The 16486-nt window shown below is 47.1% G+C and overlaps 1 protein-coding gene across 8 annotated transcripts in view; it reads left to right on the top strand.

Moving 5' to 3' along the window:
• Positions 1–16486, top strand: part of TIAM1 (TIAM Rac1 associated GEF 1) — a 118734-nt gene that overhangs the window by 30375 nt on the left and 71873 nt on the right. For all 8 annotated transcript variants that reach the window (XR_014227421.1, XM_082304076.1, XM_082304071.1 and 5 more), the window contains exon 2: positions 4224–5203. Coding sequence is in view for 7 of the 8 variants with exons in the window: in XM_082304076.1 (XP_082160202.1) it covers positions 4224–5203 (980 nt within the window). In the remaining variant the exon portion in view is untranslated. The remainder of the gene's footprint in view (positions 1–4223; positions 5204–16486) is intronic.

Below are 16486 nucleotides of genomic sequence, written 5' to 3' on the forward strand. Positions count from 1 at the left end.
TGGGTTTAAAAAAAAACAAACAACTCAAACTCCTGTGCTGTCTCTTGACATGCAAGCTGGCTAAAAGGTGACTTTCCTGACCCCTTGAAGACTTCCACAAGTTTGACATTTTCCCTGCTCTGAACCAGTAAGGACCAGATCTTCTGGGAGAGAGAGCCCTTTCCCAGGGCAGCCGATAGCTCGATGGTCAGGCCGCCTCTTGAGGATGTGGAGGAACAAGTTGCCACCCCTCATTTGCCTGACTTGGGCTGCAGATACGAATCTCGATCTTCAGCAAGCAACTGAGTCACTGAGCTGGTGCCTCGTCCAGGAGACGTGCCTGTCTCCCCGCTTTGGTTTTCAAATCTCTCCCTCTTGGAGCGGAGGAGCCTTTCATCAAAAGCGGTCTATTACCATGAAAAGTTTGGGTTTTGATGAATCAACATTTTCTGCTGAAAAATTTCCAACTAGTTCTGCTTGCAGTGCATGGTCTGTGTGCGCTAATCTCTGCTAGCTTCAGAGAATAATTCAGACCAGATTTTTGACACGTTGCAATCCTTGGCCGAGTGCGACAGACCTGTTTAAAGCATCAAGACGTGTCACACTTGATTTATGTTGTGTCCTGGTGGTACCTTGATAGGTCTTTAATGGTCACCTCTGGATTCGATGGGTGAGCTAACAAGGGGAGCCTTTGTCCTACCAGCATTTGCGTGCAGCTCCCATTAACATTACTCATTTTCTTAATTTGATACAGATTTTTTTCATTGAGTGTGCTAAATTCAGTTAAGCCGTAGACAGGCAGCATCTGGCAGCCGTAGCTGGAGCAGTTTAAGGCGTCTCTGCCCCAGGGTGTCTGCCGCTGCCCCTGGGAGGGGAAGGCTGGGGCTCCCCTCCCCTGCCCAGCGCCCGCTCCTGCTAGCTGAGGACGCCGGCATCTGCTTCAGTGCGAATTCACATGTTTCAGGGCTGCCTTTCCACATCTGCCTGACCTGACCTAACAGCTCGTTGCTGCCAAAAAATGGAGGAGGTGCCACTCTCTGTCCCCTCTTCCCCGGCTCCCGCATCGCCCCCCCGGCCATGCTGCCCCATCCTTGCCCCGCTGTGTCCCCAGACAGGCACCCTTGTGCTGCCTCTGGCACGTGCCAGTTGAATTCACTACCCCAGCAAAAATAAACTAATAAATAAAGTCTTTTTTTTTTTCCCCCCTCCCTGGGTTTATTTTCTGCTGTTTTAGTGGACTCAGCTGCATGAGCACCTGAACTGGTTGAGGGTACCTGGTCAGTCAGAAATGCAGAGGGGAGGCAAAAATGGGGGTGAGCAGGTCAGAAGAGGGTCCCTTCCAGGGGGAGCCATTTGTCTCAGGCACCCCACAAGTGGGCACCCTCAGCTTGACCCAGTGGGGTTGGCTTTCCCCGGGGACAGTGACAAACTTCGGGGATGGCGCCGTCTTGCATCGCTGCAGCTGGATCAGCTGCACCGTGCCTGCCTGCGGCCCGCTCGCGCCCACCGCACAGAACATGCAAACCTGCAACGTAATGCCGGGGAAATCGGTGGCTCTGGGTTAAGGCCTCTTCAGTCGTCCTTCCTGGGTGCAGGAGCGAGGTATGGGCTAATCGCCGGGACAGATAGCCGTCTGCAGGATTTGCAAACGCATCCTCACCTAAAGCACCAATCCATGGAATTAAAAAGGGACAAGTCTTTACTTTGAAGTCTGACGCTTCTTGTCAGTATCTAGCAGATACTTCTCATTGTGTGAAATCACTCAGTAAACATTCCTGCCACTGTCTGTGGAGGAAAGACTTTCCTCCTTCCATGAGAGTGTTTCTAGCAGCGTTATTTCCTCACGGGACGCAGCCTGAGCTGCTGCTCCTTTCCTTGCCAAGTCATTTGTGGTTCTGTTACTTTTTGGCTGGGTGAAATTTTGCCTGGTGTGCATGGAGACTACATCGAGATGGTGGCACAGGGCTGCTTTCTGTAGCTACGCTGCCCGGCGTTTCCATCAGCAAGTGTGCCTCGCTGTGGGGTGTGCGGGGGACGCTCCTGCCCTTCGGCAGCTCTGTTTCTGAAGGTAAAGAGCCATTCTTCAATCGTTCAGGGTTTCAAGAGGACTTTTAAAACTGTTCTTAATCCTTAGATAGGTACTGAAGTGACGGCTGCATGGCTGGAGACTGGGGATAAACGGTTGCATACTCTGATGGGCTTTGCAGCCAGTGGAAATCCTGTGGAATGAAAGTGTGGTTAGCAAGAATCTCAGATCAAAGCAGCTAAAAGCATTACCCCAAGAGGGTTTCTTTTGCAAGATGGGGAGTGTTGAGGTCTGGTTTTAGACATCAGTGTGGAAGACAAAATGCAGTTTTTGTGCTATAAAATGTTTTAGAAGCAAAAGCTAGCTGACATTTGTTTTTCAGTACGGTCCAGATCAAAGGGCTGTAGCTTTTAAGGAATAATAAACCCTGTCTAGGGATTTATAATGCTGTCATTTTTTTTTTAGATTAAAACCTGCCCTCTGTTCAGCGCATTTGTTTTTCTAAATGATGCATGATAACCAAGTCTCATGACAGTCAATGGGAGTTCAGCCATTAATTTCAGTAGACGTAGGGTATTTCCTGGTATAGTTTACTTGACATGCGATTATATTTGTTTGAGATACAGAAATGTCCAGATATTTATGGAGGTGCCTGTTGCTCCAGCACTGAACAGATCTTTAGCCTCAGACACGGGGTAGAAGAGCAGAGAAGCACAGTCCTCTGACTGTGGTCAGAAACATGACTGCAGAAGTTCAGCTCCACCGTATGTGCCCAGGGCAGCCTACGGCAGAACTGCTGGGCCTGCATTTAGCACAATCAATTCCTCACTTTCTGTGTAATTTATGTAGGGCTAATTCAGTTCTGTGCAGCAGCAATAGCGTATATTTAGATAACGAGGGAAAATACGCGATCACATTTATTCTGCCAGCATCTGGCTCCATACCCATTGGTGCATCCTGTTAAAGGAGAGGAAATAGCCCCAAGAAATGAAAAACTCCAGATTATTTTACTGTCAGGGCAGCTTTTTTTTTTTTTTTTCAACCAAGACTAATAGAAATACCTCAAAACGAGGAAGTTTTGTCTTGGAATTTCTCTTCAAGATTTATGGACTGTTTATCTAGATATAATTGTCTTGTGTGTAACTCAGGATCTCCTATTTAATTTTGAATGGCCATGTACCTTAACATTTACTTTTCTTCTTCTTGGTCTTTGGCCAGAAAGAGCCAATACTACTGATAAAATATTTCTGACATTTGTTGAGTGAGATCACAGACCTCAAAGTGTTTTCCAAGGCTGAATCCAGATCATCACTCCCATCTTCTGGATGGGAAACCTGTTTCACGGTAGGACGTGCGCAACTGAATAATGCAAGAGGCTAGGTACGGAGATGGGGACGGAAACCCAGTCCCTGCATTCCAGCTCAGTTTTCTCTTTGCTAGATCAAAGCACTTAGATCTAGCTATCTGCCTCAGAGTGAGTAGGAAGGAAAGGTTATTTTTGTATAGTCTGAGTCACTCATGCTAATTTATTTTTCATAATATGGCTTTCTTGTGTGGGGCTCTCTGTACCTGCTTAATGTTGCACTGTTTTTTTGTTCCAGAAATCAAACCTATCATTAGCTCGCTGCCAAACAGTTGTGTTTGTACTTTGCTATTTGGTGCTTCAATTCGCAGTTCCTAGCACAAAAAAAATTGAAATCTCAGATTTGCAAATGTGTATATCCATCTACTTTTTGGTATCTTGTTACATGCAGATAAACAATAGCTGTTGATTTTTTGAGGTTGTAGTGTTGGCTGGAATTGTGAAGGATTGACTGATATTAGGAGTTAAGTGAATGTGTGCAGAGCTGCGATTGCCGGTGCACTTTGGTGGTAAACTGGCTCCAGTTCAGACCAAGGTTCAACGTTCAACCATCCCCTCTTCTACACTCTTTGTGCACACCAGCGTAGCTATGGCCTGGCATTTTCCTGCATGCCGATTTAACTGAGTTATATTTATAAGTTTGCTGGTACAGTCGCTGGCTCCCTTAATTAATTCTGTGGGATTAGTTGCCACTGTTAAAGCACATTCTGTGAGACCCAGGGGAAGCTGTGGTGTAGGTTTCGGGACAGGTTCATTTAAAAAAAAGCTCTTTTGGGTGTACTGGGGCATCTGTGTGTCTTCTTGCCTGCGTGTTTGGTTGCCGCCTTTAACGGTCCTCGCTGTCTCCCCTTGCAGACTGTGACGCCATGGGAAACGCGGAGAGCCAGAGCGTGGAGCACGCCTTCTATGGAGACAAGCACGCCAGCCTGGGCCGCAAGCACACTTCCCGCTCGCTTCGCCTCTCCAATAAAGCCTCTCGCCGGACGCGGCACGCTTCTTCCGGAAAAATCATCCACCGCAACTCAGAAGTGAGCACCCGCTCCAGCAGCACCCCCAGCATCCCCCAGTCCCTGGCGGAGAACGGCCTGGAGCCCTTCGCCCAGGAGGCCAACCTAGAGGACTTTGGAAGCCCCATCTGGGTGGACCGCGTGGACATGGGCCTGCGGCCCGTTTCTTACCACACCGACTCCTCCGTCACCCCCAGCGTGGACAGCAGCACCGTCCTCACCGCCGCCTCTGTCCAGAGCATGCCTGACTCTGAGGAGAGCAGGCTCTACGGGGATGAGCCGCCGTTCCTGGCAGAGGGCGACGGGAGGTCACATCGATACGCGGCCAACGGGACGAACTTCATGGAGACAGCTAGCTTCAAGAAGAAGCGCTCCAAATCGGCTGACATCTGGCGTGAGGACAGCTTGGAGTTTTCGCTTTCCGACCTCAGCCAGGAACATTTAACCAGCAACGAGGAAATCCTGGGCTTGGCTGAGGAGAAGGATGCTGAGGCCACCCGGGGGACGGAGGCCAGTGGTAGCCCCCAGCCGCTGGTCGCCTGCCAGCGCGCCAACTCTATGAGCGACTTGTATTCCCCCAAAACCTCAAGCGCTACTGTCAACGGTGGCCCGCGGAATGCCTTTGGAGGGTACTGCCGGAATTTAGTGTCTGACATCCCTGACATCGGGAGCCATAAGATGGCATCGGTTACCGCCGAGGATGCGCCTTCCTACAGTAATTACAATACGCTACCCTGTAGGAAATCCCACTGCCTTTCCGAAGGTGCCACCAACCCACAAATTAGCCATAGTAACAGCATGCAAGGCAGAAGGGCAAAAACTACTCAGGTAAGGCAGTTTTCTTCTATGTAAAACGGAAGCGTGTGGCATTTGCTAAGCTGTGTCTGTAGATAAAGATATTCCAGGTTCTTCCAGGCTTTGTTTTCCTTCAACATCCCCTTTCCAAGAAGAGGGCTGTATGCAGGAGAGACCTGAACTAACTGGTCTCCGGAGCTGGCTTGATCCCATCTCTGCTCCCTTCCTTATCTGCAACTCTGTTTGGGCCTTTTCCATTCTTCACTGCCTCTGGAAAAGATAAACATGCATTTGCCAGCTAAAGATTTTCCTGCATGTTTCACAGTGCTGATGGTGCCTTTTCTCCCAGGGTAGCTGCCAAAACCGATCACTCCACTTGGGGAGCTCGTGTGCATTGGTTGTGTCTCCCCTCTCTGCCCTCCCTGCCCCGTCCGCCCTCCTTGGCTCTGGTGGCTGGAAGCAAAGGAGAAACCTGCGAGTATTTCCTCTCTCCTCCATCGTAAACACTCACTGGGGTGAAATTTCACTCTTCTAATTAGTTCACATTTGTGCAGAACATCACCCGGAAACAGTGCTATCCCCTCACAGGAGACTGCCAGTCCTGCAAACTGCGGTGCTCACCCACTGTAAACTGAAAAATGATTGGGGGATGTAGCTGTATGGAGAAGACGCTGCTTCTCCTAGCCAGGGAGGATGTCATACCCTTCATCTTTCATCCTTTTAACAGATAGCACAGAGCCAAGATGAGCTTTTCTGTCTGGTGCCCCTCCCGCGCTCCAAACACCAGTCCTATGACCTTTTCTTTGACGGCTGCCGTTGGGTCTTTATTATGTTTTGCCCTGCTTTTCTTGGCCGTGTTCTGCCTGATGAAGTTACACAGCACCGCCTTGCGCTGCAAACAGCAATTCTGCTTATAGTAGGTGGCAGACTACTCTCAGAGGGGGAAAGAAGGAGCTACAAATCCTGCCCACCTGTACAAGCCGCGTGTGCCATACACATTGCAGACATGTAAGTTCATTCGGCTGGCTTGCTGGACCTTCTCAGAGCAGTGGTCCGGTCGCCTAATGGAAAAGGCTGGCTGTGGCGTTTTTTACATGCACTATTTTCTAGCTGTGGGCACTGGCTCAGAAACATGGCTGGGGGACACAGACAGAACAGCTTGACGGCGCAGGTCAGAGCTGTGCGCCAGATTGTATGCTTCAGCAGTTCCCCTGATTTTATTACGTGGTTTCTCCTACATATGCCATGCAGTGTACACACACCGCGCCGCGTGACCCAGAAAAAGAAAAAAGCGGCACGTTGCATCAAGGTCGGAGGCCGGCAGGCTTGCGTCCTGCTGCCGGGCTGAGCTGTTGGCAGGACGTCAGCGTTAGAGATACCAGGCTGGGCAGGGTGAGTCAGGCAGGTTGCAGCGTGCCGCAGAGGAGGTGCAGGGCTGCAGAGGTGCGGAGGGCTGTTGGAAGGCGAGAGGAGCGTGTCCCCCTCCGTCGGCTGGCACTGACTTGTGAGAGCTGATGGAAAGGGGTTGCTGAGTGACTTACTGGCTGTGCTTGATCTGTGGAGATACGCTGCTTCTAAATATAAAAATGACATGCTAAAACAGATGCTGCAGCGTCCCACAACAGCAGCTTTGTACTTCAAAATCAGCTCTTTATTTTTGGAGGTATTTTTATGGTGCGAGTGCAAAAACCCTTTGGTGCTCCATCAAGGCAGTGCAGGATAAAAAGCAAGAGAACAACAACAACAAGCAAAAAAAAGGATGTTATTTGGCAGCCTTGAACGTAACAGCTTTCATGAAGATTGTTAGGTGCAACTGCTGCCTCCAGCCCTCTTTCAAGTGTATTTAAGAAAAAGAGAACAGTGTCGCTGGTGAACAGCGAAGCATTTGTTTTTCTTCTTGGTGCCTATCTTGGCATTAAGAAGATTCCTCTGAGGCACTTGGTGAAAGTAATGAATTTGCGTAGCATTTTGCGAAGCCTCAGCTATGCCCAGGGAAATCACTTTGTGGGGCTGGTTTCACTAGATGTATCTCGGGAGCTTGGAGACGTGGCTACAAGGAGTCTCAGCAGTGATTATTACCATGTATAAATTCAACAAAATTAAAGCTTTGGAAAGGTCAAAATTCCTCCCAAGTCTTTAATCCTAGCAGCATACAGTAAGCACAAGATACCTGTCAGCAATGAAGTCATGTTGGCCCAAGCCTACCTTTAGCCAGCTTAGGGAAATGACTATCATTATGTGTTTGATAGAGCGAAAAGGAAGTCCAAATTTGCACACAAAGTAAAAGGACTAGTTCCTTGGTGAACCTGATTAGGTGGCTTTGGATGGGGTGAGAGGAGGGAAACTACCAACCTGTCTCCGTACCAGGTCCCCTGTCTGACAATATCTCAGCACTTTGCACATCTTTACTCAACACCCCTGGTGTGAAGTCGAGCGTGATGGTTACCCTACCTGAGGTGGTGGAAGCTGAGACGTAGGGCTGATGGCCTTACTGCTTTGCTCTTAATGTGCTCCTTGGCACTGTGTTGCCCTGTCTCAGCTGGTACTTTGTCACAGTTTGGGTAATTCTGTTGCCCTCTGCCCTTCCCAGTCTTTCAACACTTTCTCAATGGGCTTCACACTCTTGATGACCACCTTGAGCATTGCCCCAGAGCCTGCCATATGTATCCTCATGCTGTAAAACATTTCATGACATAAAAACAGTTTAGTGGACTGAGGCAAAACTTTCATGTTTTTTTCCAGCCTTTTGAACTGCCTCCCCCCGTCCTGATCCCACAAAATAATAGTTATGTCTTAGGGCCACAGGGGCACCACACAAAGGTGACCCAGGGCCAAGTGTAATATGGCATTGGACACAGTTTTCCCTCTTGATCTCCAGGCCAGTGACCTGTCACTGTGCCTGTGTTATTTAACAGTGCAGAGGTAGCTCCCGTGTTCAAAGTCGTCTAATTGAGCCTCATAGCCAGGAGAGAGATTTCTGCCCAGATAACTGTTGCCCATCCTCACAAGAATTTGGTTTTGTATTTGCCAGTGCATTTTTATTAGGTTTTGGAAAGTTGTAGCTGGGATATTTGCATGATTTTTTTTAGTCTCATCTGTCCTGGTGCTGGAAGTACTGAAAGGTCCTGATGGCCACTTGTAGGTAGCTTTTGACGAGTCTAGTTCCCAAAGAGGTCCCTGAGAGGAGGAGAGGCCAAGCGCAGGGTAAGTCTGCGACCACGGCAATGGGCTTGTGCCCTTGTGTTTGATTGCTGAATCCAGCTGCTGTTACACACATGTTCAGCTATATGTACATCATCGTATTTTCTATACAGGCTAAATTTATTAGAAGTTGTCAGTAGCTGTAATTTTTGTGGTGTGCTGACCACTGCTACTGGGAAAACACATCCTTGAATGTATCACAGAAAAGAGATGCCAGGATCACAGCTGTACGTGTTTTGTTACAGTGCCTTATCCATGGGTTCTTTACAAGTATGTGGTTTACATTAAAGAAGAAAAAAAAAAGAAAATCTCTCCCTTCTAAATTTAAACCTTAAATTGAACTGTGGGAGTCACTTTCCACTAATTGAGAAGGAGAGCTTTTTAATACTGGAGATACAATTATATTCAATAAGCACAAGCGATTGGCTTTGGGGCACCCACGCAGCGGTTCTGTTTTTTGTAACATTTTAACATTAAGCGTTCAGATCTGCTGAAGCGAGACTTCCCAGAGAGCTCTGCTGGGATCCTGTTTGGCTTTTGGAGCTGACGTGATGTAGGTGGAAAAAGCTTAATTGGCTGACATTTTCACCCATTTTTGCTTGAAGGGAGACAAGCTCCGGTTGGATACAGCTTGTTCTGGCTGTGGGTTGTGAGATCCCCAGAATCCTACAACCTGCTTGTTGGGATCCAGATTTTGTGAAATGGCCCTGTTGCGTCCTGCTTGCAGCTAAACATCTGCCTGTGGGAGACTCCTTCCTCCTCCTCCGGCTGGATGTTCAGAGACAAATGTAACCACACTCTCCCCTGCTGTTAGAAGCCCTAATTGAAGTGTCAGGAGGGGAATTAGGGAATGGAAACCTTGAGATATGTTTTTTGTGCCACTTCCAAGCCCATCTTGCCACCTCCTTATTCCACGTTCCTCCTCTGTGGATAATTTCTGACTGCTCTTTTCTTTAGACCATCAAATGGGGGGATACAGCCGTTTCAAACTCCACTAAGAAGGGTAGTCAGATGAAGACATCCTGCACATACAGAAGATATTCTGGTCATGCAGCAAAATCTGCTTGCCAGGCTGTGGTGCCAGCGGTGTGTCTGTTCATCGGTGTCTGCACTGGACCGGCATGAGCCAGCCCCATGTGAAGGTGGCTCCGGCCCTGCAGGTCCTGCTCCTTCCCCTCTGGTTTTCATGATGGTCAAGATGGTGATGGCAGTGGCCACCAAAGCTGGAGACCTCCATGAGCTTCCAGTGCTGGTATTTGCTTTGTAGAAAAGGCACTAGGAGTAGTCCCTAGGAGGTGTGAAGCTACGGTTGGACTGTCTTTTCTGGGGGAGCGATGGTGTTTTACGAGCAGTATTTAGAGCAAGGTGTGACTCCTGTGTTCATTAAAATCCAAGGACACACAATGGCCAAAGCGTTTCCGCATGGTCGGCCACTCATGTACGAGAAGGGTGACTCATTCCTCTCTGAGCTTTATGGCCCAGTCTGTGATTTCTTCCGGAAAGCTCAATTCCAACGTGAGCATTACAATGGTGCAGTCCAGGTTTTTTACGTAACTTTTGAGAAGGAGCAGCAAGAAGATGTCCCTCAACTCTGCAGGGAAAGCAAAATTTTTTTACAGTGTCTTCAGTCCAGTGTTGGTTGTGAAGCTGAGCAGGGGGAGGGTGAACAAATTTCCCGCTTGATTGACTTGGAAACTGCACCTTCTTCAGCGCCAGCCCCAGACTATGTCCTTGGCGTGTTAAATCCCCCTTTGTCTGATTTTCAAGTTTATTACTATTTTTAGGCCTCTGTAGGTAGCCTGAAGGAATTTGGGATCTCAAGCCTTAAAAAAAAATCCTATATAAAAAAATTTTGCAGAATAGGCAGGGGATGAAACCAAGATTTTTATGGGAATTAGATCAGGATGTACACAGAAACTAGTCTAAAAATAGAATATCTTTCCAGTCGATATTATTTTTTTACCATCTCAGGAATTTTATATAACAGGTTATAGTGTTTCATTACGTTCTGTAGGATGGCTAAACTCCAGAGAGCTGATACTTGTTTTTAAGTTGTGTAAAACTTTTTCACAAATGCTTTTGTGGCATCGAGGATATAACCTCAAAATGTAAAAGGACCACACTGGGTCAGTCACTTGAAAGCACCATCCAGCCCAGTACCTTCTTCCCCAAGTACCAAGTGCTCAGGAAAAGAAACGGATTGAGTACGGGGTGAACTTTCCTTTAGAGCATTCTTCCCAATCCCAGAAAATTAGCGATTTGAGTCTTCCTGTGTGAGGAATGCATCCAAGAGTGTTGGGTTGACTTGTCCCCCATGAATTCTCTTTTCTGAAATAATTTTCTCCTTCTGGCTTCCACTGCATCCTGTTCACTCTCTGCATAACACTTGTGACCTTACAGCCTGCTCTCATAGCCCTCCTCGGTCATTGCTTTTCCAGGCAGAGTATCTTCAGCAGCTGAAGCTCTGCTCCTATTAAAGTAATTCTGTACATCTCAGTCAGCAGTCTGGAAAACATAGCTATTTTCAACCTAAATATGATTCTTAATCAGATTGACCCTGACCTTTAATCTTAGTCGTTTGACTCCAGAGGAATCGAGGAAAGAAATAAAGACAAAGTTGTGTATCATTAAATTATAATTAATGACACATAGTTTAGTAAGCGCCTAAAAGTAAGATATTATTGGTTTTCTGCTGTAGTGTGCATCTCACTGATTTGAGGCCCTGTTTGCGCAGCCCCGTAGTGCCCTTCAGGTGGAGGTCGTTCCCAAGGTCTCGGATATAGCCTGAGCCGTGCTCCGAATCTCCAACAGCTGGAGATCCTCGAGTCGGATGGTTTGGCTTGGGTGACTCAAGGGGCTGAATCCCACTGGAGAGCACCGGTCAGCCGGTTACTTTGCTGAGCCTCCAAGCAAACAACTCTTTTCTAACCAAACATCTCTGTTTTCAGCTACAGGGGACCAAGTTAAAGGAAGGGGTGGAAATGGGCTTGGTGGGGAAGGGGTAACCACTGGTTTTGGTAGCAGCCCAAGCTTGCACCAGTGTAAACTGCTTGTGAATCCACATCTTGGGTCCTGCTGGCTGCCGGTGCTGGGAGAGGCAGCAGCCAGTGTGGCAGTTCACAGTGGGTCTGAATGACCAGACCCGTTTGATGTCTAGACCAAATGAGCTGTTTATAGCCTGGCTATCTGGAAGCCGATTCAGCGTGAGCCTCAAGGAAAGCTTGAACAGAGGGCTTCAGGCACAAACTCAGAGGTCTTCCCTGCTCTGTCACCAGGCTGCCCTTGGTGGATGAGATTAGATGAGGTATTGCCTATTCAGGATATTTTAAAGCAAATAGTAGTCACTCCCTTCAGAGCACACAACTCTGCCCCAATATTGTCAGGGTAAGGAGCACGTGCAAATGAGTGTTTTGGTCTTTGCTGGCAAATATTTTGGTACTCTTTCGAAGATCTTAATTTGTTTTTCTTTCTTTGCTCTTGGTCTGAAGCCAATGGAAAGCAAATTAGCAGTCCTGATATCTGATCTAGCTCCATTCAGGCGTGTTTTTTTTAAACAGTAGGACTTTGTCATTTATACATCTGAAGTGCTTGTACTATTGGCAATAATTGTATTCTCTGTAAAGCTATATACACTGCATGTTTTTGGTTTCAAGTACTTTCCACTTAAAAATCACAGACAGGTTGCCCCAGCTGCTTGTTTGCTGGGCTGTGTTTACTTAGATGGATGCAATTTGCAGGAGTGATCCTTTCCAGTGAAGTGCTCCATTGAAACGTCTCTTTTCAGAGAGCTTCAGCATGTGATCCTGTGACTAGTCCTCATCCCAGATGGCAGACATTTCCCTGCTCCCGTAAGTTAGGTGATTGTTCAGGTGAACACCTCCCAGATGATATGTTTTGATTTCAAGCTGCTGTTCTAGCAGCTTTCTCCCTGTCCCACTTCTACCCCCTCTGTTACATTTCTGAAGAAGAATTGCTGCCTCTTGGCACCAAGCGAACAAAAAGTAACCTAACCCTGTATTTTACTTTGAGGATTTTGGTTAGGCATGTTGCCATTTGTTTAACTCGAGCACAGTTAGGCTGCTTGCGTTAGTTTATGGTTAGCTCAATCCCTCTAGAAACTTTCTTCATCTGGGTGGTCCACTGGGATGAACGCAAGGTAAGTTTTGGGGGGTCCTCAGCATGTCATTTGGGAACAGAGGGATTAAACACTGCAGCGCTCAAGAACTGAGACTTCCTCCCACTGCTGGGGATGGAAAGCAGGCGTCCACCCCAGATCTGTGCTGGTGTCGGAAGCTGTGTGCAGGGACCACACTACAAGAGGCTTTACTGGATTATGGGCTGATTCTTGTTCGTGGTATTATATCCTTTAGCACCCCTCAAAAGTTAGTGCTAAAACCATGGAAAAGCAGGTGTGCTCGGGTCCCGTGGTGGTGCTTCGTGCTGTTTCCTGCTAAGGGCCCTGTTGTCCTTTGTGCATTCTCTCACAGGCTTGGATTTCTCTCATATTATTAAAACGCAAAATCAAAACATCTTCCCCCTTCCCTTTACCCAATACTTTAGCTTTTAGGGATGCACAACTAGCTTTCTGAATATGAACAGATTGCAGACTGATGCCAGAACCGTCCTGAGTCAGTGAAGAGCTCCGCACAGTACCTTGGAGAGAAGGGTAAAGCTGTCCCGTGTATTTCCCTGCAGCTTTATGGGGGACAGTTTCATTTTCAATGTTTTCTATCTCACAGCTGACAAGTCCTTCAGGGCTGTACTTCGTGACTGCCGCAGGAGTCCCTGTGGGTCCATAATTTTCCTTTAAGGCATCTAAGTCAGCCAAGAAAACCGGGCTCCTTGGGGAAGCATGGTAGTCTACAGAGACGATCTTTCTGGAAGGGCCCAAATATTAGCTGGAAAATGTCTGGGGAGTCAGTGAATCAAAAATGTTCCCAACCCCTGTGCTAGAGGCACCACCAAGCTAATGTGATGGTTTAACATGGAGTGAAGGAGCCATGTGTGATACTGAGGTAGCAGCCATAAATATCAGTCAGAGTTGCCTGCAAAGGAAACAGGGTTGATGGATGCATGGTACATTGATGTTTGCTACCTGCCTGTCCCACAGGAGCAAAGTGGGTGCACATCTCCTTCCCCTATTCATGCATCTTCTGGATGCCTGGCACCCAGTACCTTGTCTGTTTTTCCAAGGTGCCAAATTACACTGTACAGCATTCACCAAGACAAGTTCACAAAGGCATTCTGGAACCAAAATCCACTGAAATCCATGCCTTAAGACTTTCCCAGGGATTATTGCCCAGAAACCTGTGACTGTGATTCATCCTTTTATAATGAGGGTGAAGGTTACTGCTTGGAGAAATATCTAGAAGTCTGGACTAGTACTTTTTTTGTTGAGAGTAAATTTGATGTCAGAGAACCATGGGCAAAACCTACTTGCTTGTTAAGCCACTCCGAGTAGCTTTAATAACACATATAAAGGTTTGGGTTTTTTTTGATTTCGACTCCTTCAGATGTCTGAAGAACTTGCACCAGTGCAGTGAGTGCACAGAAGTAGGAACCAAAGCTGCTTGTACATATTGGTATCCGATCTTTTTGAATTCCCAAAGGTAACAAACCCAGCATCTCAGTCTGGTATCCACATACAAATTGCAGTTGGCTTGTAGCTGTACCTCACTGGACTTGGGAGCCCTCCTAGGAGGCGTAAACAAGACCCAACCGATCCAACAGAAAACTGCAGCTGGCCCATGGTGGTTTGTGGCTGTCAGTTTAGTTCTCCAAAACCTGCTGTCAATCCAGTGCGTCCTGGCTAGTTCTCATATCGTACTGTCCTGTTGTATGCAGGCCTGTAGGTATCTTCAAAACCTTTCATATCAACTCCCAACATCTGGTTGAGGGGCTTTGTTCGTTGCTGTGGTGGCAGATCTCCTTCATGTCATTATTATAATCCCTCTGACTTTACAGTGAGTTATGTGGACATGATTCAGTATGTTTGTAACAGTCTTCAAAACTGTATTCCTTCCAGACAGAATGAGCTGTGGGGTTGCTTTTGTGTTGCTCCATTGCAGGTTTAAAACCATTTCTCCCACTCAGGTTTCAATTGCAATTTATGATTTATCTTTGCTTCTTTGAATGTTTTGACTCATTTCAAGAAAAATAAGTCTTCCGATGCATTCACTACCAGGTGTTAAAGTTACCCTGGAGAAAGGGTTTAATTTTGATTTGGAGCAAGTCGTACCTTAACAGACCACCTTGACCATCAAATGATGGTAGAGTCAGTACTGAAAAGAAAGGAAAAACACTTATCAGGCCAATCTTTTTCTACATAGGAGCTTCAAAGAGACACCAGGCACATAAAAGCATGCAAACCATCAGGCTGCTTACCTATCTATTTTAAATGTATTCCGTGGTGCTTGCCTAACTAGCAACCGGACAGGTTATGTGCAATTTCAGGATGTTGCTGAATGTGATCACTTTATTGCTCTGTTGCTAAACAGGACAGGGAACAGCGGATTTGTGTTCTCTTGGAGGGAGCCCCTTCCAAGGAAAAAACCCACTCAGTCGCCTTTTACTAATGAGTATTTTCAATCTAATGGTTAATTTAGAAAGAAGTATTATCCACATAAGGAACTATTTATATTAGGGAAGTAAGAGTTTTCCTACTAAATCAGTCCCATGTGCCTAATGTGCCCATGAATCACTGCTGTCAGTCAAGCAGGAGAAAGTGATTCACCAAGCCATTTTAATAGTGTCTGTAACAGTGCTGTTGGTGGGAAGTTTGGTAAGTGCATCGTTATTGCAAGTGCTCTGAACGTGTCCGGTCACTAGCTGGAGGGTTGAGCAAGGCTTATCCCATCCAGGGGTCTCTTGCTAGCAGAGGCCAGTACCAAATGTGTTCAACAAGGGGGCAAAGACACTTGGAACCTGCCCCAAAACTTTTTGCCTGGTCCTTGCTAGCTGAAGGTAGACATTTTTTCTAAAGCAAAAGGGTATTTTCTCTGTATCTTCTAAATCTAGCAAGAATTTTTTAACAAATGTGGCTATAGCAGACATACAGGGGTACAAGTGTCACGTGAGTATGCAAAAGCTACAGCATCAAATATGTTAGCTTGATGTAGCTTGCATTACAGTTTTATTCCCCGCTGGCTTGCTTTGCGTGAAACCCAGCGTTCATGTGAAAAGAAAACGTATTTAAGTGGGTTACTAATACTTTCACTAATATTTTACCCACTTGGTTCATCAGTTAAATTGCTCTTTGAATTTGATGGGGCTGTGATAATTCCACTTCATTATGCTCGAATGCTATTAGGGCTGTTGTAGCTGTCATGGCACGTGGCCTGCTTGCTGGGCCTCGCTGTGTTCCTGTTGGTAACAACGGCACCATTCGGTCCATCTCTGGTTTCTTATTCTGTGGCACATCTCTTTGGTATAGGGCATTCCACCTTTCCCTCCTCTTGCCCTCCACTACTGTCTGCTGAACCTCTTTTCGTAAACCCTGGGCATTTAAAACCGATAGGGTAGCACTGCCGGCGTAAGAAACGGTGTTGCTCCTCCGTCATCTTCAGCAGCAGCAGGGATCCCAGATCCTGGTGGAAGCTGTGCTACTACTTACCGCCTCCCCATCAAAGCACTTGCACAGTGCCGCAGAGTCGCTAGCGCCTGCTTAGTTCCCTTCCTCAGCCAGTGGCCTTTACGCGACTTTCTCCCTGCTTTCCATTAAGCAATCTTAAATCAAAGGGACAGAGCCCCCTGTTTATTCAGTTTGTTGTCTCTATGGACTAAGATCTGTTGTGTTTGCAAAATGCCAAGAATTGCTATTCCCACGACTTCTCCCATCTCTCTGTCTTGGAGGAAACATGCTTTCTTTTCTTTGCTACGTGCTTTCTACTTGGTGTGACCAATTTAATGATTTCCACCTCCCTCTTGCTTTGCCCTCTTGTCCTCGCAGGCCCGAAGCTAGGTAAACACCAGTGGGAAGGCTAAGCGGGGCAGCACAGATTTTAGTTCCAGTCTTGCGTTCGCTTCCTGGGATGGTCTCTTCGGGCAAAAATATTCCTCTGTGTGGAGACAGCTGTTTGCCAGCCTGAAAATACAAAACACAAGATCTCTGGTGAG

Source organism: Platalea leucorodia (genome assembly GCF_965183815.1).
Source record: "Platalea leucorodia genome assembly, chromosome: 2".
Taxonomy (NCBI): Eukaryota; Metazoa; Chordata; class Aves; order Pelecaniformes; family Threskiornithidae; genus Platalea; species Platalea leucorodia.